The 25,298-nt window shown below is 39.8% G+C and overlaps 1 protein-coding gene across 1 annotated transcript in view; it reads left to right on the plus strand.

Moving 5' to 3' along the window:
• Positions 1-25,298, plus strand: part of LOC122792239 (discoidin, CUB and LCCL domain-containing protein 1-like) — a 1,730,428-nt gene that overhangs the window by 819,624 nt on the left and 885,506 nt on the right. Inside the window, exon 3 of the mRNA XM_044059988.1 lies at positions 795-932. Within this exon, the coding sequence (XP_043915923.1) occupies positions 795-932 (138 nt within the window). The remainder of the gene's footprint in view (positions 1-794; positions 933-25,298) is intronic.

Genomic DNA, 25,298 nt, shown 5'->3' on the forward strand with positions numbered 1-25,298 from the left:
GAGACACACACAGCACACTGTTCAGTGAAACACACAATTAGGAAACAGAAAAAATGAAAATACAGTACTTTTAAAACTGCAAGTTTGTACTTAACAGAAGACTAAAATACACTACTGCAAGTTTTACTTAACGTCAGATTTTAATGCAGATGTCTGTAGCCAAGCTAGTCTCTCAGACATTGAGCATAAAAAATTTAAAAAAAATGGAGGACATTTGGAGGACAACATAATATATTAAGAAGCGGGGATAGGGTTGAAGAGAAATAATTATAGCGTAAGATGAGATTAGTTTGTAGATGCTTATGTAAATTGGTGATGATGAAAAAGGAGTAGGAATATTTTGTTCTAGCTTGAGAGCCTTATGCAGCCTATGTTGAGAACAAGTTTCTTTATTGAAAGGATGGACTTTCAGGCATTGCTTGATGTTTATTAGTTTATTGCAACCATGTGGATTGTCTTGAACATTTTAAAATGCCTCATTAAACTTGAAGCAGTATGTTAGGAAAGCTGTTTGATGGAATCCTTAATTGATGTTTTTATTTGATTGGTCTGCCAGTCATTGTAACTGTGATTTAATTTGCTTCCAGTTTAATGAAATGTTAGAAAAACAGCACCATCTGAAAGCTCAGTCATTCAATAGAGTACTTCCTTCTGGTTTCCTGTCTCTATTTTGGCAGAGTTTTATTTTTGTTTTATTTAGTTGCTTGTTCCTGCTTTATATATATCTAGCCTTTCTTACATTTTTCATCCATCCATTTCAAACCTGACATCATCCTGATACTTTATCTTTACAGGCCCTTACTGTGGAAGCAGACCTCCAGATCCAAAGATACTACAGATTAACTCCAGTGAAGTGGTAGTTTGGTTCAACAGCAGCATTCACCGTTCAGGACGAGGCTTCCTGATGTCGTATGCTGTAGACGAACATCCAGGTAAGCTAGGTTTGCTCAAAGTGGTACAGTTGTCTAGAAAAATAGTACTTAGTATTTTTTTGATGGAAGCCAAAGTCATGATAAAAATTACAAAATGCATAAAAATCAGCAATCAGTGCATCATCAGCTTTCATGTGATAAAGAATATTAAACTTACCATCTGCATTTATTAATTGTTTTTGTCTTCATTGCTTTGTTTCCTTCCTGTCCAGGTGTGCACCCTTCTTGATCTCTCAACTTTCCTTTTGATTCCTGAATCTCTGTGGTTGCCAGTGCCTACTTTGTAAAGGATTCTGTAAGCATGTTCTGTAGTTCTTTGTCAGAAAAAAAGCAATGGTGTTCCACTGGATGTTCATAGGTTCATAGGCTCATACTAGGCTATCTGCCCTAGGGCATTTATAAGCCTAGCCAGAGTATGTTTGGCTTTCGCTACCCATTTTAAATTAATTTTGCTATGCCCTTTTTCGAGGTTAGTATACTGTGCCTCTGTCTAACAGTGACACAGAAGTGATACCTGGGGTAAACCTACGATCTCCCATCCACTCATCAAGATTCCTCTTGAAGAGAGTCAATGAGGGACTCTGCCTAACCTGAACTGGGATTTTATTCCAGAGTGAAGGGAGCCTCTGGGTTATGAATCTGTCCCTCCAGCATGTCCTATTTATTTCAGTGCTGAGGTTCAAGTCTCTCAAGCGTGTAGCTCGATGGGATTTGGATTTTTTGAGGTGCAGCATGCCCCTTAATTCCGAGTTGGACATGGCCTTATACGTCAGGCACAGGTCACCTCTGAGCAGGCGGTATGCCACTGAGTAGAGCTGGAGTTTCTTTAACCGGGCAGCATATGGCATCTGTTTGAGCCCTTTGATCCTCTTGGTGAGGTACTTTTGGGGTCTTTCCAGTTGCTGCAGGTGTTTGGTAAGGTACATCCCAAAAGGGGCATTGTACTCGATTATGGGCCTGATGAGGGATGAGTAAAGAGGCACGATGACCTCCCTAATCTAGATGTGAATCCCTTCATGATTAGGTGGGCTATATAAAATGTTTTTCTAACCACTTTGGCCACGTGGTTGTCAAATGAGAGATTGCTATCAACTTGGGTCCCCAGGTCCCTAATTACTTCTTCTGTACTTAATGGATTACCACCTATGTGGTAATTTGTGGGCACTTTGTTTTGCCAAAGGGATGACTATACACTTTTGGCATTTAGCTTGAGGCCATGGCTCTGGCACCAGTTGTCTGTTTCTATGAGGCCCTTTTGGAGGATGCTTGTGTCGGCTGGAGAGTCGATTATGGCGCCCAGTTTGCAGTCATCTGCGAATTTGGTCAGCCACAGTCCTTCCATGTTGGCCTGTACCTCCGAGAAATATATACCAAACAAGAGAGGTCCCAGGACTGAGCCTTGTGGGGCGCCACTTGTAACTGGTTTGGAGTCTGACATGGCTCCAGCAATTCTAACCATGTGGGTTCTGTCCTTGAGCCAGTTTGCAACCCATCTAGTGACATAGGGGTTTATATTTAAGCTGGTGAGCTTATCTGTAATGCCCAAGTGGGGTATTGTATCGAAGGCTTTTGCGAGGTCCAGATAGGCTGTGTGGACCACCTTCCCTTCGTCAATGGCCTTGGTGACTGTTTCAAAGAAGTCAACCAGGTTTAAGAGGCAGGATCTGCCCTTAACAAAGCCAAACTGGGTAGGATCCAGTGTCTGTAGGCCCCAATATCTTTATTTATGAGGTCCATGATGATCCTTTCCGTAGCTTTGCAGACCAAGCTAGTCAGGCTTATGGGGCGATAGGGTCCGTTGAGGCACCACCTTCGTGGAGAGGGACCACTGTTGCTGTACGCCACTCTTTGGGTACATATCCTGTAGTAAGGCTGAGATTGAACAGTAGTTTTATGTTTGGGTTTAGCTCTTCTTGGAGTTCATGTAGGACGCAGCCTGGGACACCGTCTGGTCCCATTGATGCTGTGTTTTTGCTTTGGAGAGGGCGGCTCCCACCTGAGCATCTGAGATATCAGGGGGGCAGCACTCTGCTGGGATAGATATTTGCCCTTTTGGTGGGGGGGGGGGGAGAAGTTTGCGCTGAACCTGTCAGCTAGGATGTTGGCAATGTCTGTGGGATTAGTGTATTTTTTGTCATTTTGGACTAATTCTGAGCATATCTGGGAATTCCCACCCAGGTTTCTAACATAACTAAAGAAAACCTTGTGATTATCCTTAGTGTCCTGTGCAGTTTTTCTCTCGAAGCTGGCCTTTGACGATTTTATGAGTGCCCTTAGTTTTTTGCTAATACTGATCAGAGATGCCTTCCCTTTTTGGGATTTTGCTCTATCATGTAGTAGCTTCCTCCTTCTATTATATAGTTTGTTTATGGCTGGGGTCCACCAGACAGGTCGTCTGCCTTTGGAGGATTGGGTCTTGGTTTTATTTGGGATTGCATGATCCATGCATTCCTGAAGGTGTTCATAGAATGCATTTATAAAGGATTCTGTGGTCTGGGCTGTATTTTCCACAGGCCCGGAGGCTTTGAAGGATTCCACCTTGGTTTTGAGAAGTGTGAAATTTGCTTTAGAGAAGTTTTTCACTGTGGTTTTCTGGGCAGGGGGTGGGGTCGGGATGCGAATATCCAGTGAGATCAGTTTATGGTCTGATCTTACCAGTGAGGGATACACTTCTGGTCTGAAGCATAGAGTCCCCATGTTGGTGATGATCAGGTCCAGTATGTTTTCCCCTCTTGTGGGAGTGGTAACAAGTTGTTCCATAGCATTTGAGTTTATGAATTTTAGGAACCTTTGGGCAAGGGTGTTGGAGCTAGAGTAATGCTCCCAATCTATGTTTGGGTAGTTGAAGTTGCCCAATATAATGGTGTTCGGAGACCTTCATATTTTCCAGTGTTCTCAGGAAGGCCGAGTGGGGTTCCTGGGTTTGGGAGGGTGGTCTGTAGCAGGCTATAAACTGGAAGGCAGTTTTACCCACTGTTAGTTGCACATGGATAGTCTCTGATGCTTCGTGCTTTGCCACCAACCTGGAGGTGTGGGTATCTCCTGGAGGTGTGGGTATCTTTAATGAATATCGATACTGATGTGTACTTGTATTTCCTTAAGCTGCTACGGTAGATACTTGTACAGACCTGCATATCAGCTAACATGCTTCCTTCCAGTGAGTGTATCATGACCAACACCTGTGGACATTGTGTCTGTCTTGGATCAGAAGTAACAGAAAACCACTTGTCAGAAAGCCCACTTTTAATTCCCATTTGTTTACCTACAGATAAAGCTTATTTAAAAAAAACAAGTGCCACTGAAGGTCCACAGGCTAAGCCTGCATCATGGTAAAATGCTACCATATGTTTCTCTACTTCTTTTCCCATGTTGCAGATCTTGCATATGGTCACGCCCATTTTCTTCTGTTATGTTTCAGGGATTTTTGTGTATATCACTTGCCCGTGATGGAAAAAAGATGGCTGATTCTGCCCTCTGAAGTAACATGCAGTAGATTATTTTACACTCCAGTACAAGTAACTGCTGACTACTTGGTTTATATCACCTTATAGTCACCATTGACTGAGTAGTGTTATTCATCTTCAGTATTAAAACATGTAAAAGTAAACTTGAACATTCATTTACTACTAATAGAATGGCTGTATTATGTAGTAATTTTCCAGCTGATATTCGTCAGTCAAGCAGTTTGGCTGTTTTTAAAAAATCAGTTGACAACTAGATGGGTGGTAAAGTGTATATGCAGTATATGTAAAAGAATCAGTGTTTCTAGTTAGCCTTTCAGTGTGAACACTCTAAAAGTACTTATGAACTTTATGAAGCTCTGATGAGAACAACAACCATTAGAATGTTTATTTTTCTCTTCAGTTTGAATCAAGACAGTTCAGAACCCCAGCCCCGAATGAAATGACAGCTCTGTAGCCAGTAATAATATAGCAGTGCTCCTGTATTCACAGTAGTTTGTTACTCTTTGTACAAAAAGACCTTCATAAATTAATACTTGCTATTACATATTACATCAGATTTTGTGTTCTGCAGTGGTGCACATCATTACAGGAACCATCCAGTTCTGTAAGTGCCACCATTGGCTGAAATGTGCATTCTTCAAGGTTGACTGCTGCAAAGGGGGACATCTATTATCCTGCATGAACACACACTGATGTTGAAACTGATTATAATAATAATAATGAGATGGGGTATAGGGGCTTTACCCCCCCTAAAAAAAAGGGTCTAGTTCACATTGTTGTAAACCGACAATATCGAATACGATATTGTTGGTACGAGAATGTCGAAAGTTCAGAACATTGCGCAGGTAAACGGAAATCTCCATGAGGGGGAGATTTCTGTTTACCTCAATGTAGAGCAGTCTCGGAGTTGGTATATTTAAATAGGGGTGGTGTGTGGGGCACAGCCCACCATGTGGGGGGGTGCAGGGGGGGGCTTGCCCCCTAGCCTACGCTAGTTAGTTTTATTTATTTATTTATTTTACATTATTCGATATTTTACTACTTTGATCAATAAAGTTCGACCTTTATTGATTCGATGTAGTAAAATTTCGATAACGTGATACAGACGCAAAAAAAAGCATATTTGAAAGAAATTGAACATTGTTTCCAACAGTTTTGCCACAAACTTGCATTCAGTGCTGTTGTATTCAAGCAACTAACAACTCATCTGTAGAACAGCACTGTAGAATCGAAATGATTTTATGTGTTCTAACCATTTATGAATGAAAGAGCATGTATGAGGGGTACTGCATAAAATCTCTTGTTGCAATGAAATAACACTTTTAGAATAAAGAAAGTCCGTAAGTATTGTTCAAGATTTGCTCACAAATAAGTCAGATGATCTATAGCGAGGTCCTTAATTACCAAAGAAATTGAAGTGGATCAGCTGACTTGACATTTATAACTTTCCATACTATTCACTATGACACTTTTGTCTTCCTTGATAAATGACATAGGAATTTTGTTTGTCAGTGCATTAAGTCCTGACTACAAATAACATGTACAGGTGAAGACAGTTAAGTTGTCACATAGCAAGGGCATCACCATCTATTAGTCGCAGCTTACACAACATCTAGTGGCAGCATTTTTTTTTAAATTGATGTCTCAGCCAGACACTGTATGGGATTTGTAGAGTAGTGGTGCATACTTAGAGTCTTAATTCCAACTGGACAAGCTAAGCAAAGCATCTCAACACTAGATGTAATGTCAAGGGATAGTACTGGCATACCAAATTAAAGCCACATAAAAAAGTAGCCAAGCATAGCAGTGCTATACCATAAGAACAGGACTGTTTGGTCCACAAGGACTACCCTTTATCATTATTGAATGATGTTGCTCTTTATGTTATAAATGAATGGGGCAAAAAATACCCTCCGATATTAGGAACAGTATACAACCATAACACTGATATCCAGTCACGTAAAATTGATAGGCTTGAGCCTAACAAAGTATGTGTATTAATGTTTTCTCCACATGCAAATTAAATTAAAAATATATTGTTTAGACATTGGTACACCTTAATTGTTGATGAAGAAGTGAAAAAATGTAGTAGGTGAACGACCTTGTTGTGTATATAAAAGGGGGTTCAACGTAAAAAGAATATTGGAGAGTGCAAAAAATTTGAACCATAAGAAATTGGATGCATTTACTAAAAAATGCGGTTCATGTAGACAATGTTTTGCTATATATGAGAGTAAGGGATGTAAGTTGGATGATATCAATAGGACTTACATTAAGTTTAAGAAAGGGAACTGTTATAGTACCAACATAGTATACCTTGCTAAATGTATGTCCTGTACAGCTTTCTATATTGGGAAAACTGAAAGGCAATTTAGAAAGCGGATTTATGAGCATTTGTATAGGATTAAGGTGCAAGACACCAAAAATGCCTTATACAGACATATAAAGGAGCATGGTGATACCCATACATTCAGATTTGCTATAATTGATCAGGTAGTTATTTCACCACGGGGTGGTAATTTTAAAGCACTCCTTGGGAAAAGAGAAAGTATGTGGCAGATGATGACTAATGCCACCAAATTCCCTGGTATTAATGAATTCATTTCTATTAAACCTCTGTTGCAGTTATCATAAGATGTATTGTTATGTTGAATTTCAACCGATACAAAACCAACATGTAGTATGTGTGATATGCGATGTTAGTGACACATTTAGTCTTTTTAGCTATACTCATTTGTATATATATGTGTTTATATATTATATATCCATGACTTATTATGATTTTTTTATTTACATTTCATGTAGTGTGCATTTAGTGCAGTTTGACCTTTAGTATTTTCCAGGCAGAGTTGTTTTTATAGTAAATGTATTGTGTATATATTTTTTATAGTAACAACACATTAGTATAGTTAATTTATTAATTACAATTTTTGGTAGCAAATGTTATTATCAAATATTGTATTTTAATTTATATATATTTTTTAGTTATTGGTGGAAAAGTATTTTATTGTGGTGTTTAAACATTACCTGCATTGGCACTTTAATAGGAAGTGATTGTTTAATTATCAATGAACTTTGGCGCCAAAAAGTTTTTAAATATGCATTTCATACTGATGTTAAGTGGTCTGAAGAAGTCTGCTTTGCAGATGAAAGCGCTTACCACATTACATAGTGTACTTTAATAAACTGTTTTTTATTCCTTGTACCGAGTCCTATTCACGTCTTGGTTGTTAACCTAGCAGAGACGGATTTCTGTCTCACAGTTGTGATTAGGGTACTGCATAAAATCTCTTGTTGTAATGAAATAACACTTTTAGAATAAAGAAAGTCCGTAAGTATTGTTCAAGAGTTGCTCACAAATAAGGCAGATGATCTATAGTGAGGTCCTTAATTACCAAAGAAATTGAAGTGGATCAGCTGACTTGACATTTATAACTTTCCATACTATTCACTATGACACTATTGTCTTCCTTGATAAATGACATAGGAATTTTGTTTGTCAGTGCATTAAGTCCCGACTACAAATAACATGTACAGGTGAAGACAGTTAAGTTGTCACATAGCAAGGGCATCACCATCTATTAGTCGCAACTTACACAACATCTAGTGGCAGCATTTTTTTATAAATTGATGTCTCAGCCAGACACTGTATGGGATTTGTAGAGTAGTGGTGCATACTTAAGAGTCTTAATTCCAACTGGACAAGCTAAGCAAAGCATCTCAACGCTAGATGTAACGTCAAGGGATAGTACTGGCATACCAAATTAAAGCCACATAAAAAAGTAGCCAAGCATAGCAGTGCTATACCATAAGAACATGACTGTTTGGTCCACAAGTGACATGCATAACATCATGACAAAAGTCATTCCTGTATACCTGAAGCAGTACAAATGGCTCTTCACAGTACCGTACAGTAGAAAGTAGTCACAGCCAGTGACATGATGGGACAGGTAAGACAATGTAGCAAAATACGGCAGCCAACAGGAACACCAATTCAGGTATGCACACCACAGTGTCCACCTCTTTCTTCATGTAAGTGGGGAGAGAAGGGAGTAGTCAGGAAAGCAGGAATAGAGAGTAGAGCGAAACCAGCAAAAACACAAAGGTAACCAGTACAAAATAGATGGTGGGGAGGAAGAAGGAGTAATTTTATTTTCTTTTTTTGTGAGGATAAATCCACCGTTACATTTTTAAAAGAGAATGGGAGATGGGAAAGGTATTGAATAACAGCTTTGGGTGGCATAAGGTAATGGGTGCAGACATACAAATATGGGACACACAGACAAACGGGGGCGGTATACATGCAAAAGGTGGGATGGCAATGAAGGCAATGAATTGGCAGATGCAGACTACTAGTGATGGAAAAGCCGGATAATGAATAAGGTACAGGAAAAAGACACAAAAGGGAAGGGTATCTGAAGGAAGGAGAGAGGGTAGGCTACTGACATCGTTGATTGCAGGGCCAGCTTAGAGGGCAGTGTACACAGGCATCACATACCTGAATGACCAATGTCATGGGCCAGGAGACCTGATGGCCAGGCATGCCAAGTGAGTGACTTTGCAGGCTGCTACATATTCCTAATGCAGATGCCCACCTGCTTGCATACCTTGGCAGCCACCAACCTTCCCACCTGCCACCTATTTATTGCAGGTGACCCCTTCCATCCACAGTTAGCAGAAGAGTTATCAGCCACCTCCTGAGATGCAGACATGGAGGGCAATGGGCATCATTTCATCCTAAGGTCACCTATGTCAGAAGAACATTCCCCTCCCCTGTGAGTAAAACACATAGGGCTGGTTGAACCAGCATAAGCTGCAGCAGCTGGCTATTTTTGAGGTGAATATTGCTACCCTCTTCTACTTTAAATGGACCTGCATGATAAGACATGCAGATGACATGAACACCATTGTAAGTATACACTGAATGCCATACAGCACATACACATCCTGCTGTCTGGAGACCCTGTCCTGTCTTCTGCAGCAGCTGGCCATGTTCAAGTGTGCTCATCAACAGATGGAAAATAATAGAAGTACTATTATACATAGATGGGCAACAGTTAAGACAGTTAACTAAACAAAACAAAAACACACTTGCTATACACCTCTACCTGTATCTTCTGAGCATCTGCCTCCCACTGGTGAATCAGGTTAGAGTGGTGCCATTTCAGTCATTGTATCAATGACTGCATTTCTTCCCTGTGTGACTGAGTCCCATGGTATCAGATGCCACCTGTACCAAGTCAAACTAGGCTTAGACCTTTATAAATGGACAATCTTATCATCCCAGCTGGAACAATTTGAAGTTCTTGTCCAAGAAGAATAGGAAACTTCTGCACATCTGTGGTACACTATTTCTAGTATGAGTCCTTGTAAGTCCTAGTCCCTATTATAGATACCCAAACCAAGCAGAGTCTTTACTTAGCTTCTTATAGCCTATTAGATGTTTCACTATGAACTGTTTGCTTCTTTAAGTGTATATTTCAGTTTCCCCAAACATGCAACACCCCGTATGTATTCTTGTATTCTGTCATAAGTTTTTCCATGAAACAGAATTTGTTTGCTGTTTTATGCACCCTTCCACTTTTTCCAGTTAGAGAAAGCTGTTTTGTAGTTCCATATTCCAAACTCTTCAAATTAAAAAATACATTAGTAGTATTGACTTCCGAGATGTTTGCACAGTGATCAACAGCTTAATTTCCATTCTCCCAACATGAAAGCAGAATTTGAGAAACAGCCACTGGAATTGTCATTTGGGTGGAGTTCAGTTACTGGCCAGTAAGTTCAGTACCTGTATGCCTGCAAAGAAAAAAAATTAGAGGATCATGAATAGCTGGCTACTAGTAATTTAGAGAAAAAAAAATAAATCAAATGTATTCAGAGGTGATTAAAACAAATGGAACATTGAAGGAATATATCAACTCAAATATTTACAAAATGCTGGAAGAAAAACAGAAGAAAATTTAAGTAGCTATTCAGATGAACTAATAAAACTGCAGAAATCAGAAGGTGAAATGAGTATGAGACTTCTCAAAAAAGGCTATTTCAAAAATGATAGAGTAAGAAGACATAGCATGCACAGAAACCCTGAGATTTTTTGCTGTACCACAAAATTTGGAAGGAACAGACTGTATTGATTTTATGAAAACACAAATAAGCAACTGGGCTGTCGGGCCACATTAGGATTTGTTAACTGAAACGGCGCATCGAGTGTTTGCCCCTAACCTGGCCATGAGAAAGCAGCCAAAATCTCATGCAATCATACCAGCAAAATAGATTTGATTCTGTCAAAATTGTGGCAGAAGGTAAAAATATTAAAAATTTGAGACAGCAGAGTGTGTGTGGGAAATGATTATTCACTGTACACCAAGCAGGAGAGAAGCATGTTTATCCCAGAAATCAGGGAATGTCTAAAGGCAGGTGTAAAATTCAAGTTGCTGTATCAAATTGTCTTCAGGATATTTTTTCCTGGAGGACCAAAGACATTTTAAATGCAGAACAGGCTAAGGAGGAAATAAAAAAAAGTCTGTCCAACAAAAAATAAACTAGCAAACAGAAGGGAACTCTGCTTCTCATTCTTCTGACAGTAAAGCACATAGAGAAACATTGCAAGTGAAACCTTGTCCAGTGTTCCAAAGGAAAATGCTTGAGAGACAGAAAAAAGCACAGGAGTTGACTAGAAGAATCAGGAGTACCTTAGACTTGAACTGCAGTGTAGTGTTGGGCACTGGAGATAAGCAGGATGAAGACCAGCAGCACTGATAAAGTATCACTCACTGCTGGGAAATATGGCTTTGCAAGAAAAAGTGGTTGAGAAAGACTGGACTTTTGCTGACGTTGTTAAACTTATGGGTGGACTGTAACACATATACTCTGCTTTATATCATTAGTGTTTAGAAGGATACTAAAAGGAAAAAAATAACTAAGCAAAACAGTTTTTGTTATAAATATTTGTTTAAAACATTTCATGATATAAACTGCATGGTATATAGTAAAGCAGTTTTGTATAGTGTGCATTAGGGGTATTTTAAATGAGAGGGGAGTCTTTTCAGTGACAGTTGTATCTGTTAAAATATTATGTTTTTTTTTTTTTTTTTTTTTTTAGTTGTAAGAAAAATAGGCTTTAGATAAAGGCTGGCCAGAAGTAAGTTTAAGTTAATATACTGTGGTCTTGTGTTGCTATAGTGAGGGTGGGGTGTAAAAGTGCATTGATTATGCTATATGTAGAAGATAATTTATCTTATTTTACAAGGGTGGATGTCTAGATTAATGCCCCTAGCTTAAGCAAACTTTTTTGTAAGCAAGTAGGCTTGAAAAATAAGACAAAATGATGAAAGTCATGAAAAATGCCAAGTTCCTTGCATCTACAAAGACATTGGCTTGTTTTTTTCCCTTAGCAAATTTTATCAGTGAGAGTCAAGAAGTTTGCAGCTTGCCATTGTATATTCTGTTTCAAGTGAAATTATGCATCTGCAGAGATGTTAGCTGTTTTTTTCTCATTGCTGACTACTTTTACATGGAGACAAACTGTCTCTAGGTACTAGCAGTTAATCTTGAGAGCACTAAGCATTCTTTGTTGAGGGAAATGAAAAATTTAAAGGTACAACAGCAAGCAGTTCGGTGAAAATAGTTGAAAATTATGAGAAGTTAATAAGAGATGGCAGCCGACTTAGCAACCTGAATACTTCAGTGCATTTACTGGAACAATGTACAATTTAATTCTGTTTAAAGATAGCCAGTGCCTTTCTTTTTTTAGGGCTAAAAGGTAATGTTTCCTGAAAGCATACACGCTGTTTTTCACATCTGGGAGGGGAATAGAAATAAGAAAAAATAGACACTTATCGGTGTAAGTGGGAATGCAGGCTGTAACATGCTCTTTACCATGGGTAACCTTAATTTTAAGTTTGGTAATGCCTGTGGGTGCAGCTGTCAATTTGAGGTGGTTGTTCCTATCTAGAGGGTTAGGTTTCATTTTTAAGGTGTACATACTTTTGAGTATTGCTCTAAGTTAACAAGGAATGGGGTGTTCTGAAAAATGTATTTAGCTTTTTGTTTGAGTGTTTTTATTAACACAAAAAGTCTTGAAAATGTGACATAAGTTCAAATAAAGATGAGAAGAAGTACCTGCATAAAAGATTAGCCAAATGTTTGTGTGTGTAAGACAAAAATTGGAAATACACATTCAAAAAATGTCATGCATATTATAAGTGGTAATAGTAGCTTTTTATCGGAATGGCTACATTATCCATATTATCTTGGAACTTAAATGGCCTTTCAGGTATAGACAAATAGGAAAAAGCATGTTGCAGATTGCTTGAGAGTTTGAGCAAGGAAAATGGCACACGTGGTAAAAGCATTTAAAATAGTGAGAGTACAGAAAATCATTTTAAGAAAGCATGTATAGAAAGAGATTAAAATAAGTTTATTATAATGCAATGTTCGTGCTAAGAATGGTAGCACAGTTAATGCAGATCAAATTTTCACTTTAAACAATGAGTCCATTTCTATGAGAAGTGAAACCTGCAAAGTTTGAAGTTAGTAGGGTCAGTGTCACTACATTGAGTGAACTAAAATTCAGGGAAACAAGTTAATAGTTTTTCAGCCAAATGACAGAAAACTGAAGATATACAAGTTGCTATACACATACTGGGAGTTGCTGGTAGGAAGTAAAGAAAGAAACACCTTTGATAGTAGTTGAAGGACATTAGAAGATGGGTAGAAGGCTGGACAAAGTTAATTTAACTTGAGGAGAATTAAATCATAATTTCTTAAAGTAAGACTTTAGAGGAAGTTGTTATTAAATATAAATATTTGTTCATGGACAAAACTAGTAGGATGTAAGGGACTACAGCTGTTACTGGGACAGTAAATTCAGGTAATTATGTCCGTGATTGTTATTGTTCAGTTTCTGGCTGAATATATACGTGTGTGTGTGTGTGTGTGTGTGTGTGTGTGTGTGTGTGTTATTTTACAAGTCATATTTCTAATTTGTTTTATAAGTAGTATGTGTAAGAAGTGGAACTTATGGTAAACAAGTGTTCTAACATTAAATGCCAAACTCCATGAACTAGTATCTTTCTCCTGTGCTGAGATAGTCCAGATTCTGACATTTCCAGGTATTTTTCCCAAGAAACATAGAAAATGACTGTCCATGGCCGATATTCATAAAACAGAAAATGCCAGTCTATGATTTATCTTAACCATATATATATTCCTTCTGCAATGCATGCTAAGACAGAAAAGGAAATAAACAAATCTGAACTCATGTGACATAGTCAGAATGGTCTGCTGCTGTTGTATCTGTTTTGAAACCTAATGGGAATGCTTGACTTTGAAGGACTTATAAATTAACTGTTGACTAATTAACTTCTTTGAAAATGTATCCTTACCTTTGGTGGAAGACTATTTTACATTGCTTATAGGGGAAGGGTCAGAAGTTTTGAAAGTCTGATGTGAGTCTTGGTCAGTTAGCAAATAATATTGGATCAAAAATAGTCACAAACAAATGATAAGTATAATTATTTACTTTGAGGAGTGACATCTGCTTTTTTTCTGTTTCAGAGGATTATATGAATGTGTTATATGCTGCATTTTATTTGGATGGTATGTTAGTTATTGAGGCCACATCAAAGGAACTTCTGCAGAATTTAGAGTAACTGCTGAAATTAAAGATACTGATGTTCATCATATTGATCACTGCTGCAGTAACATTAGCTATATGGATTATATCCTGCCAAGTATGTAACAGCTGTTCAGCTCCAAAAGCTTCAGGGCACCTTCCATCTGCCAAAACCATCAGATTGAGCTAACATGACTAAAGAGCCTGGTTTGGGTGCCAAGCCCTTCAAAGCTTTCCTGCCATTGAAGAAAGTGCTCCTCTGTGGGCTTTTGAGGATCACTGTTCCTTTTCTCGGCAGATATGTTCCTTTTGGGGAATAGACTGCCACATTAAAAATTGTTTGTTTTATTGTAACTTCCTGTTTAGGCAAGTTATTTCTAAGCTAGGAGTTTGTGTTTTATCAGACTGTCATGAGACTTAGCTGTAATTTTAAATGGGAGTGCACTATTTTCCTGTCAGTTTAAAATATGTTTAAAGTAATTGAAAACCAATTTTTCTGTGGGCTGACAAAGCATTTCAAGGTGCTTTTTGCTGTGTTTTTGCTTGGAAAAGAAGTGACTTTTAAAGACTTTAAATTTTTATTGGCTCTTATTTCTTGTTTACCTTGGGAAAGAGGCACCATTTTTGGCTTGGCCATGGAACAGAGTACTGGTTCTGCAGTCGATAGTTCTTCCAGCCACAAAAAGAATAAGATAAGCAAACAGTCTTTGCCATCATAGCAGGCTAGCAGTGTGCCTTAGTGGCAGGTGCGTGACTCTGCTGTGGCCACAGCTTGTTCGTCCAACCACTCATCTTTTACCCTGTATCCCTCTCGTGTAGCACCTACAGCCACTTTGGACCAGGGGTTAGCCATGTCTTCTGTGCTGTTGGGGTCCTCTTACTGCGCAATGGAGAGCCACTCTTGTTGGTCTTGGGAGAGGGGAATAGGCATCAGGGAAGACTTCTCACTTTGATCAGAATGTTATGCCCATCTCTAGGGAAGCTGCTGTTGCCATTAATGACACTATTGGCTCCATTTTTCCTGTGAAAAAGAAAAGCAAGACTAAACGTGTACCTACTAATTCTCAAATTTCCTTAGACATAAGTAGTTACTGGGTCTGGCTCAGGTTTTAATTTAGGCTATTGAGCCTTCCTTTAAGGTGGTTTCTGGCAAAAGAAAGAGAAGTACTTATTTTCCTGAAGAGATTCAAGATTCTGACTGGGACAGACAGAGGGTTTTCTCCCCCAATTTTCTGATTCAGACTTAAAGGAGAGCTCATTTTCTGGTTCTTAGGGTTTTCTTTCTCTGGGGCCATTTCTTGAATGTACCAGTGTTTTCAGAGGGAGAAGACTGAGGTTTTTCAGTCCCTCAGAAAAATACTATGAGCTGTTACAGAAGGAATTTCCAGAACCTGCACCCATTCCTCCATTTCTGTCACTTCTGGAAGATGTGTGTGTCACTGCTTGCAATTTTTCTGATTGTTAGCTTCCTGCCCCTAAAAAAAAGCTGATGGAATGTATAAAGTTCCTCAGTATTTTAAGTTTTTGTACATTCATTCCAAACCTGACCCAGCAGCAATAACTACTGCTACTAAACAGTTTTAATTCTATTCGTACTCTTTCTAGCAAAGATGGGAAGATTATTGATAAGTATGGAGGAAAACTGCATTCTCCTGCAACTTTGATTTTCAGAATTTTGAATCTCAGGGTCTTATGTTAAAGTTTATACTGACTAACTGTGAAAGTTATGAGGAAAGTTGTCTTTGCAGTTTCTTCTTGTGAAGAAAAATCTGCTTTAAATAATCCAATTTCTTTCATTACACAGATCACAATTCACTGTTTGCAGTGTGTGTGTATGACTCATTTGGTACATCTTACAAGGCTGTAGCCACTGGTTCTGTTTTGAGGAGGTTTGCCTTGCTGCTATCGCAGAACGTCCCTGATGATATTAACAGTCAGATTTTAAATTCTCCATTGGGCAGATATTTCGTTTTTGGTTCCTCTGCTGCAGAGGTCATCAGAAAGTGCGTTGAAAGTTAATATAGGGAATCGCAAAGATTTTTCAGCCCTCCTTTTCTGAACTTTCTAAGGGATTCTCTAACCATTCATCCAGTTTCAGCAAAAAAAGAAAATAAATAGTCTCACCAGTATGTGTGTAAACAGACATTTAAGAAGAAATAGCAAAAAGAATTTAACACCTCCCCCCTTAAAAACCAAGGACAGTCCAACAAGTCAAAATGACTGTTTAAGGGGCTTGTTCCCCACTGCCACTGTGGTAGTTCATTTTCCCTTCCAGAAAGTCTGAATCTCCACTTTTTTCGTTGGCAACAGATAGTTTCAGACAAATTGATTCTGAGGATCATTCCTCAAGGTTACAGATGGCAATGAGACAAAATCCCTCCTTTCCAAGGAATTATTCCTCAACCACCAGGCCAGACTATAGTATTTCCCATGTCCTTCAACACATGCTGTCTCGGAGAAGGATAGAACCAGTTCCTCATTCCCAAGTTGGGAAAGGTTTTTATTCAAGGATGTTTTTAGTGCCAAAGAAAGAAGGTACTTGGAGACCGGTTCTATATCTTTCTTTCTTAAACCTGTTTGTGATAGTGCCCAAGTTCAAAATGCTGTCACTTCACAGGCTGATACCTCTTCTTCCTCAGTTAAGTTTCCTCATAACACTAGATTTAAATGATGCTCATAATCACATCCCTATTCATCCAGACATCAGGCATTTCTTAAGGCATTATGTGTCAGAATCCCATTATCAGTTCTCTGCCTTACACTTTGGACTACCCACTGTAACAGGAGTGTTCACAAATTGTCTTGTTTCAGTTATAGCTTATTGCAGGTTACAGGGTATCCACATTCTTCCATATTTGAATGACTTGCTTATCTTTGCAGAGTCTTTTTCAAAGTGTCAGGAATCTCTCACTTGGGTAACAATCTCTTACTCAAGCTGGGATTCCAAGAGAACATACAAAAGTCTTTTTTTTGACTCATTCACACATGATTGTGCTCCTTGGTTGTCAGTTAAACACAGCAGTTCAAAGATCTTTTCTTCCACATTAAAAATTAGATCTAGCTCTAGATATGTTTCTAAGGTTTTCCATTCAGACTTCGGTCACTGTGAGGGAATTCCTCAAGATTTTGGCTCTCATTGCATCTATGATTCTCATGATACCCCTGGTAAGAGTCAGCATGAGAAAGATACAATAGTATCTGAAGTCTCTTTGATAACAGGACTAACATCCTTTGTCTTTTCAAATCTCAATGCTGGTGTTTGTCAGAAGAGAAATCACTTGGTGGAGACAGCAACGTTTCCTAAACCCGGGTTTCCCCTTCTCCCTCCCTCCCTGCGGCAAAGCAGCAGTCAACACAGATGGGTCTACTTCTAAAGTCCGACTCTCAGATGATCGATTTTCAAAATCCCAAGATGAATATTATGAAAGTTCAGAAACACAAACTTTGATTTTTACCAGGGTAAGTAAATACGTGGCCAACTGTAAAGTAGACTCACACTGAGGTAAGTAAAACCTACCTTGGTGGGGGGGCTACATCCCCCCCCCCCACACACACACACACACAGCTAAATATACCAACTCCGGGACTGCACTACAGTGGAGAACAGGGCATGTTAGCCAAGTGTTTATTTACCCTAGTGAGCAGTCGATGTTTGGGTTTCTGAACTTTCGTGATTTTCATTTTGGGATTTTGAAAGTTGGTCATATGAGAGCCGGCCTTTAGAAGTAGACCCAACACAGATGCCTTAAATTTTGCTTGGGGTGCAGTTTCGGGAAGGACAGAAATGCAAGGTGTGTTGGACACCAAGGGCAGATGCAAGTACTATAAATATAAAAGAAAAAATTGTCCTGATCAAGGCACTCAACTCTATGAATCATCTTTGGTCCCCTGGACCTCTTCAAGTTGTTATAGACAATACAACAGTGATGTGATACATCAACAAGCAGGGATGATCCAGGTTGTACCCCCTTTGCAGACAAGTAATATTATCTTTGTATATAGCTTCATAGCACAATCCTACTCTGTAGGCATCTTACAGTCTATCAGAGCAAAACTGTGTGACAGACAAGCTGAGGAGAACAAGAGCAGACCCTCAAGACTGGAAACTAGATCGGGAATCTTCCATGATTTGATCCATATGTGGAGAGTTCCTCAAGTAGACCTTTTTGCCTCCTGTTTGAGCAATCAGCTGGCAAGATTCTACTCCAGGACTGCATGGAAGGAGGCCTGAAAGACAAATGCATTTTCCTCTCCTCAGACAGGAATGTTCCTTTATGCTTTTCCACCCTTTCCACTGACATCCAGGGTACATCTGAAGATTCAGAAGGAATTCCACAAGATCTCTGTGATGCCTCCCTTCTGGCACTGGCAACACTGATTCTCTCTTCTTTTGGAAATGGCCAAGGGCAATTATCACAAGCTTCCTCAAGGAATGGATTTACACAGACGATCAGGGGTGTTTGATGTACTCCATCCACAATCAACTTCAGCTGACTGCCTGGATGATAAGGTTTTAATTCCCTTTAGGCACCTGTTTCCTGAGGATGTGTAACAGGTACTAATGGATGCAGGAAGCCTGTTACTAGAAAGTCATAAATTAGCAAAGGCAAAAGGTTTTCAAGTTGGTGGCAACAGCATAACCTGCACAAATTCAGGGCTAGTTGTTCTGTATTTTTACAATATTTATGTGAGTTACTTTCCTATGATTTTTCTTACTTCCCTACCCAAGGTTTATTTATCAATCATTTCAGCATCTATAACCACGGATGTTCCTCTTTCAGTGCATTCTCGTGTCAAAATGTTTTTAAAAGGAGTTTTGCATAAGATGTCTCCAGAACAACTGGTGGTCCCTCTTTGGGATCTTTATTTTTTTAGGAAAGCTAACTTTTGGCTCCATTTGAACCAACTAATCTTAACATGAAAAATATATTTTACTGATTGCTCTGGCCTCTGTCAAAAAAGTATCGGAGTTGTAAACTCTTACAGTGAGTCAACCCTATCTAGTTTCTATGAGAACTAATCCTTCTTTTATGCCTGAAGTGGTATCCGAGCTTTACTTACTTACTTTGTCAAACTATCCATCTTTCAGTTTTCTTTCCTGAAACTAAAAAGAGAGAAACAACACTTTCAGTTCTCTGTGCTACCATTTGGGTTATCTACTGCTCCCAGGTTATTCAGCAAATGCTTAGCCTCAGTCATAGTATTATGCAGACAGAGAAATATACAGATTTACCCTTATCTGGATGACTCCTTATTCAGGCAGAGTGCAAAGAAAAGTTGCTCCAGAACCTCCTCTTTGTCAAAACCCTCCTAACTTCCTTAGGGTTCACCATCAATGAGAAGAAATCAAAGCAAACACCCTCCAGGAGGATAATTTTCTTGGGAGCACTGCTGGACACAGCATCCCAAATGGCCTTCCTATCCCCAGAAAAGCAGAGCTTTCTGCCTCTCTACTTTACACAGCTGGCTTTTAGAAGTCACCTCACGGCAAGGAAGTTCCTGCAAGCCTTGGGGTACATGGCATCTTGCATCCTTCTAATTCCTTGGGCCAGGCTTCACATGAGAAAGCTTCAGTAGTATCTAAAGAACCTCACTCAGCCTCTAGAGACCTTTCTTCCTCTGATCCCTGTATAAGGGCTGAGTTTGTGGCAGGGACCTGTGCCAAGAACAAGTTCTTCCCTTCATCCTCCACCCTATCAGGCAGACCATCACCACTGACGCCTCAGACATTGCTTGGGGCACTCAACTATCAGGCAGGTGCACCCAAGGTCTTTGGGATGCCCAGCACCTTCCCTTACACATCAAGCAAACGGAAATGATGGCAGTACAAAAGTCTCTGACATCCTTCAAACCCCATCTCAGGCCAGGGGTTCTCCTTATCAAAACAGACAACACCAGTGTTATGTGCTACAGCAACAAACAGGGAGGGACCCAATCTTACCCTCTGTGCAGGCTAGCCATGAACCTCTGGCTGACAGCCTCCTCCATGGGATTACACCCAATAGCCCAATACCTACTAGGGATCAACAACACCCTGGCAGACTTCTTAAGCAGAAACTTACTGGACCCCCATGAATGGCAGCTCCACAGAAACATTTTTTTGCAAGTTGCTCAGGAGTGGGGAGCTCCGGAGGTGGATCTCTTTGCTTCACATCTCAAACATCAGCTAAACAAATTCTGTACCAAGGAGTATCACCACGTAGCGTGGAAGGTGGTAGCCGTGACCTTCCCTGGAACTCCCTCTTTGTGTATGCATTCCCTCCTCTACCTCTTATTCCCAAGGTACTGATCAAGATAAGGGAGGAGAGACCAAAGGCCATCCTCATTGCTCCAGACTGGCCCAGGCAGTATTGGTACCCCTTACTGTGCAGCCTGACATCAAGCCTCCCAGGCAGCTTCCTCTGTTCTCAGACCTCTTGACTCAAGTTGGGGGGGGATGCTGCACCCAGACTTGCAGACTCTCAAACTGTCAGCATGGCTAATACTCTAAAAGCAAACAAGGGGCCCCTGTTAAGCAAAACAGGTCCTAGACATTATCACAGAGGCCAGAAGGCCCAGCACCAGAAAATCATACGAAGGGAAATGGGAAAAGATTCTGCTCCTGGAGCCAGTCCAGAGGGGGCAGTTCCTCACAACCTTCCATCCCTCTTATCCTGGACTATCTAGAGGAATTACTCAATAGTGGCCTCTCCTTCTCTTCTATTAAAATCCACGCCTCAGCCATTTCAGCTCATTTCCATATGGACCAACCCCTGTTCTCACATCCTTTGATTAAACAATTCCTCAGAGGGGCTTCTAATATCAGACCTCCCAGAAGGCCACCCACGCCAGCCTGGGACCTGAACTATGTTTTAGCAAAACTAACCTTACCACCCTTCAAACTTGCTGCTTCAGCAGAACTGAAATACCTCTCCTGGAAGACTGCTTCCCTACTAGCTATCACCACAGCCAGAAGGGTTTCAGAACTTCAGGCACTGATGGCCATTGAGCCCTTCATCATTTTCCATGCAGACAGGGTCTCCCTGAGGACTAACTCCTCCTTTATGCCCAGGATGGTATCTAATGCGACTGTCAACCAGGCCATACATCTACCCACTTTCTTCCCTAACCCTCAAAACAAGGGGGAAAGAATTCTGCACTCACTAAACATGCACAGACAGCTCAGACACTACCTGAACCATTCTAAACCCTTCAGGAAAACAGACTAACTTCTTGTCAGCTTTGCCCCAGGGGCAGATGGGAAGACAATTTCCCAGCAAACCATTTCCAAATAGATATCAAACTGTATCCATTTCCGCTACAGATTACATGGGAAACTACCACCTAAGTCTATTTGTACCCATTCCACTATGGCAGCCTTCACCTCCACAGCATTCCTCAGAGGAGTTCCCACCAGGGACATCTTGGAAGCTGCCACCTGGACCTCTGTCCATACCTTTACAAAATATTACCACCTACCTGTTTTCTTTAAGGCTAGGGCAGGGTTTGCCTCTGCAGTTCTGCAGGGCATGCATACCCATGCCTAGGTCTCTAAATAATCCTTCCACCCCTCTCCTCAGCTTTGGGAGTCCTCCCACAGGTGATGACTGCAGCAGTGAAACATGAAGAACATAGTACAGTTGTGTACACTTATCATAAATGTAGATGTTCAAGTGTATTCACAGTTGCAGTCCTGGTCCCCCCTTCCCCTTTATAGACTCTTTCCTTAGGGAGACATAAGCTTTTTATGGTGGCTTTTAGCCACCAGGACCACTTTACCATATTTCCTTGGGCTTCTGACTGGTTATGGCAAGACAAACTGATGTAATGGCGTCAGCTGCCTCGCTTTATAGCACTGACGACCTGATGTCATTCAACAAGCGACAGCAGCTGACACAGAAAAACATTGACTCTGGTGTTCGGGCCGGCCAAGGGATGCCACAGCAAGGATAACCTACAGGTGATGACTGCAACAGTGAATACACTCTAACATCTACATTTATGGTAAGTGTACACAACTGTACTTTATACTCACCATAACAAAACTATTTAATGCAACCTGGCTTTAAATATGGCTTTTTGTAAAGAATTTAATTCCTGAAGTATTCTAGAAGGAGCAACTTGATCCTCTGTACATGTTTACAAGGCATTACAAGCTTGATTCCTTCTCTAGGTCTAGATCAGGCTTTGCTAGGACATTTCTGCAGGGGCTTCTGGACCCTTCCCCTTCCAACTCCCAAATTTAGTAAGCTAGGATAATTTATCTGTATAGCTAAAGCTACTGCGACAGTGATCAATATGATGAACATAGAGTTGTGTAAGTAAACTAACCAAAAAAGTAGATGTTCAAGTGATCACTACTGCAGTAGCTACTCCCTCCTTCCACCTTGTTTTTGAGTGTGTTATTTATGCCATGCTGTACATACTTTTGTATATTGTTCTTGGCACTGTCCTTTCAAGGCTCAGCCTCCCTGTCTCTTTTGACATAAAAGTTCTGAAGGACTTGGCGCACAAACCTGTCTTTTTATTTAGCTCAGCTCGTGTAGACTAATGGTTTGGGTGCATGTTAGGTGCCCTGATGCTTTGGAAACCGGACGGATTTTATATCCTTGGCAGAATATAACCCATCTAGCTAAGGCTAGTGCAACACTAATCATTTGAGCCTGTACTGTTATGGTAAGCTTACTTACACAACTGTACTTTTTGTACTTAAAAACTGTGTGTAATACAGATGTGTAATGCCTGGGACATGTAGTAGATTAAAATAAAATCAACCTTAGAGGGACTGTTTCCTGCAGTGTAACTGACCTGAAAGCAGGTTTGGGCTTACTTAATTATTTAAAAAATGTTCTTAGCAAACTTGTCAGCATTGTTTAACCTCTAGCATTATTTTATGTAAATATGTGCAGCGGTAGCATTGTCGCCTCACAGCAAGAGGTTCTTCCGTTCGAGTCTCGGCTGGAGAGCCTTCTGTTTGGAGTCTGCATGTCCTCCCCGCGGTCAAGTGGCATTCGAAAGACATATGTGAATGGGCATACCTTCATTGAAGGTTGGGTGTCGAGCTGGCACCTCAGCACCGTAAAAATCTACTGCCAATCATTAGCGGACCGGAGTTCCGCTGTGGTGACCCCTAACCGGGAACAGTCGAAAGAAGAACAAACATGTGATAGATATGTAGAAAAGAAACAAACAGCCTTTAAAAAGGCAGAAAGTTTGCCACAGTTCACTGATGTATGCATTTATCATTCATTTGCTAGACAGCTGAACATGTTTTATGAAGCTTCATTTTATGGTGTAAAAACTATACCTTCATGCAGAATGGTTAATGATCACGAGAATCCTCATATACTAAAAACTGCTGAAAAATATATTTATAATTGGACAAGCAAGAACAGGGCATAATTTTGGAATCCAAAGATTTTAGAAATGTTTATGACCATATATTTGATTGTGCATATGTATATAACACACACACACCATGAACCACTTATTACTTAAATAGCTGGAAACCTTTTTGACAATTGTTTTCGCCACAAGTGCAGTCTTGAGCAGTACTTTATAAAGTGTGAACATAAAATTGCATAAAGAGCTGGCAACCATCATGTTAATGCTGTTACACAGAGTAAGTTACTGATCTCAGAAATGAACATTACACTGCCAAAGAGGTTGTCACAAATTTATGAAAATGTGTTCAAAGGCAGGCCCATAATAAGTGAGCCAGAGTATGTGCTACATTATTCCAGAATATTAGAATAGGTTTCTATGGTGGTTGTCTGCTACAGAGGTTTAAAGGTGTAGTTTCCTTCACAAGGGCAGCATGTACAGGGAACTTTCCATCTCACTTTTTGTTAAAGCAACATCTCCAGAACAATAGAGTGTCTTGGCATCATTGGCTTTAGCCAGAGCTTTTTCTTTTTTACTGAAATGGAGAAAAATTGTCCTTTTTACAGTGAGATATGATTTAGATTTAACGATGATTTGAAGAAATTGTGTAGGGTAAACTTTTAGTTGTACATGCTTTGTTGTGTGTGTGTGTGTGTGTGTGTGTGTGTGTGTGTGTGTGTGTGTGCGCGCGCGCGCGCACGCTCTTGCATGTATGTTTGCTTTACGCATGGGTCCAGTGTCACTGATGTGGGGACATTTCCCTTTTTTTAAGGTGTAATGAGCATCCCTGTAAATAGAGATTATGGGGGCTTTCTCCCTTTCAAAAAAATGCAGTTTTCATGGTTTCAGTTAAGAAAGTTGTTTTTACTTTCATATGTTTTAAGTTTTTGGAGCATATAGTCAGTGACAGTAATTTTTAAATTGTATGATTTTTTTATCATTCTGATATGCAATCTTCTGTACTACTCAACGTGTTGCAGTAAGCTCATTTTGGAATATTCAGAATGAAAGGCATAGCTAAATCATATGACACCGGCTTGAACCAGGATGTCGAACAGAAATTTATAAGTGTCAGCTAAACAGTAAATCATCTGAAGTACACATTTGTACTCATGAATATGGTATGAAAGTCCACAGTCTAGCCTGCATGATTACAATCTTGACCAATTTCTTAGAAGAGGGTTTAATTTTTATATATAGAAGCTTAATTCAAGTGGCTGGTCTTAATATGCCATGGATCCTTCTGCTTCTTCTGAAAGCTAAGACAAAGTTTTAACATATAAAACATGTCAGACATGCTTGTCTTTAGTAAAGGCTTTGCTTCATTTATTTATTCATTTTCTAATACCTGCTTTATCCTAGTCAAGGTGGGGGAAGTTGAATTTCTGCCTTGGTAAGAGAATGACCAGTTCTGGATATGCCAGTCCATCACAGGATATATATGTGCACCCACACGCGCATAAACATTACACGCACACACAGACACAGACACACACACACACACACACACACACACACACACACACACACACACACACACCCGTGCTTATTTACATGATTTCTGGTGTGGAATTTGCAAATTGAAAGAAAATAGAATTTGTTATGAATCTTTTGTTCCATTTCCCAGTCCATCTAATTGTTGTATAAAGAGCAGGGATAAACAAGCAAATGCCATTTTGTGCTCAGAAGCTCTTAGGGCTACCCCCTTGGACACCTTTCACTTAAAATGGACACATCTCTTAAAATACTGCCCCCACAAGCACTTAATAAATGTAACATTTTCAGCTGTTCCCCCTAAAACTACTAAACATATTGCTTTTAGATTGGCTGTATTGCAGCAGCTGTTAAAGGCATTCATTTAAACAGCTGTAGACATAATATGACCTGAAAAAAGCCAAGTTCATATGATGCTCAGAAAAAAAT

This window comes from Protopterus annectens, chromosome 1.part2 (genome assembly GCF_019279795.1).
Source record: "Protopterus annectens isolate FY-2018-M chromosome 1.part2, PAN1.0, whole genome shotgun sequence".
NCBI classification, from domain to species: domain Eukaryota; kingdom Metazoa; phylum Chordata; order Ceratodontiformes; family Protopteridae; genus Protopterus; species Protopterus annectens.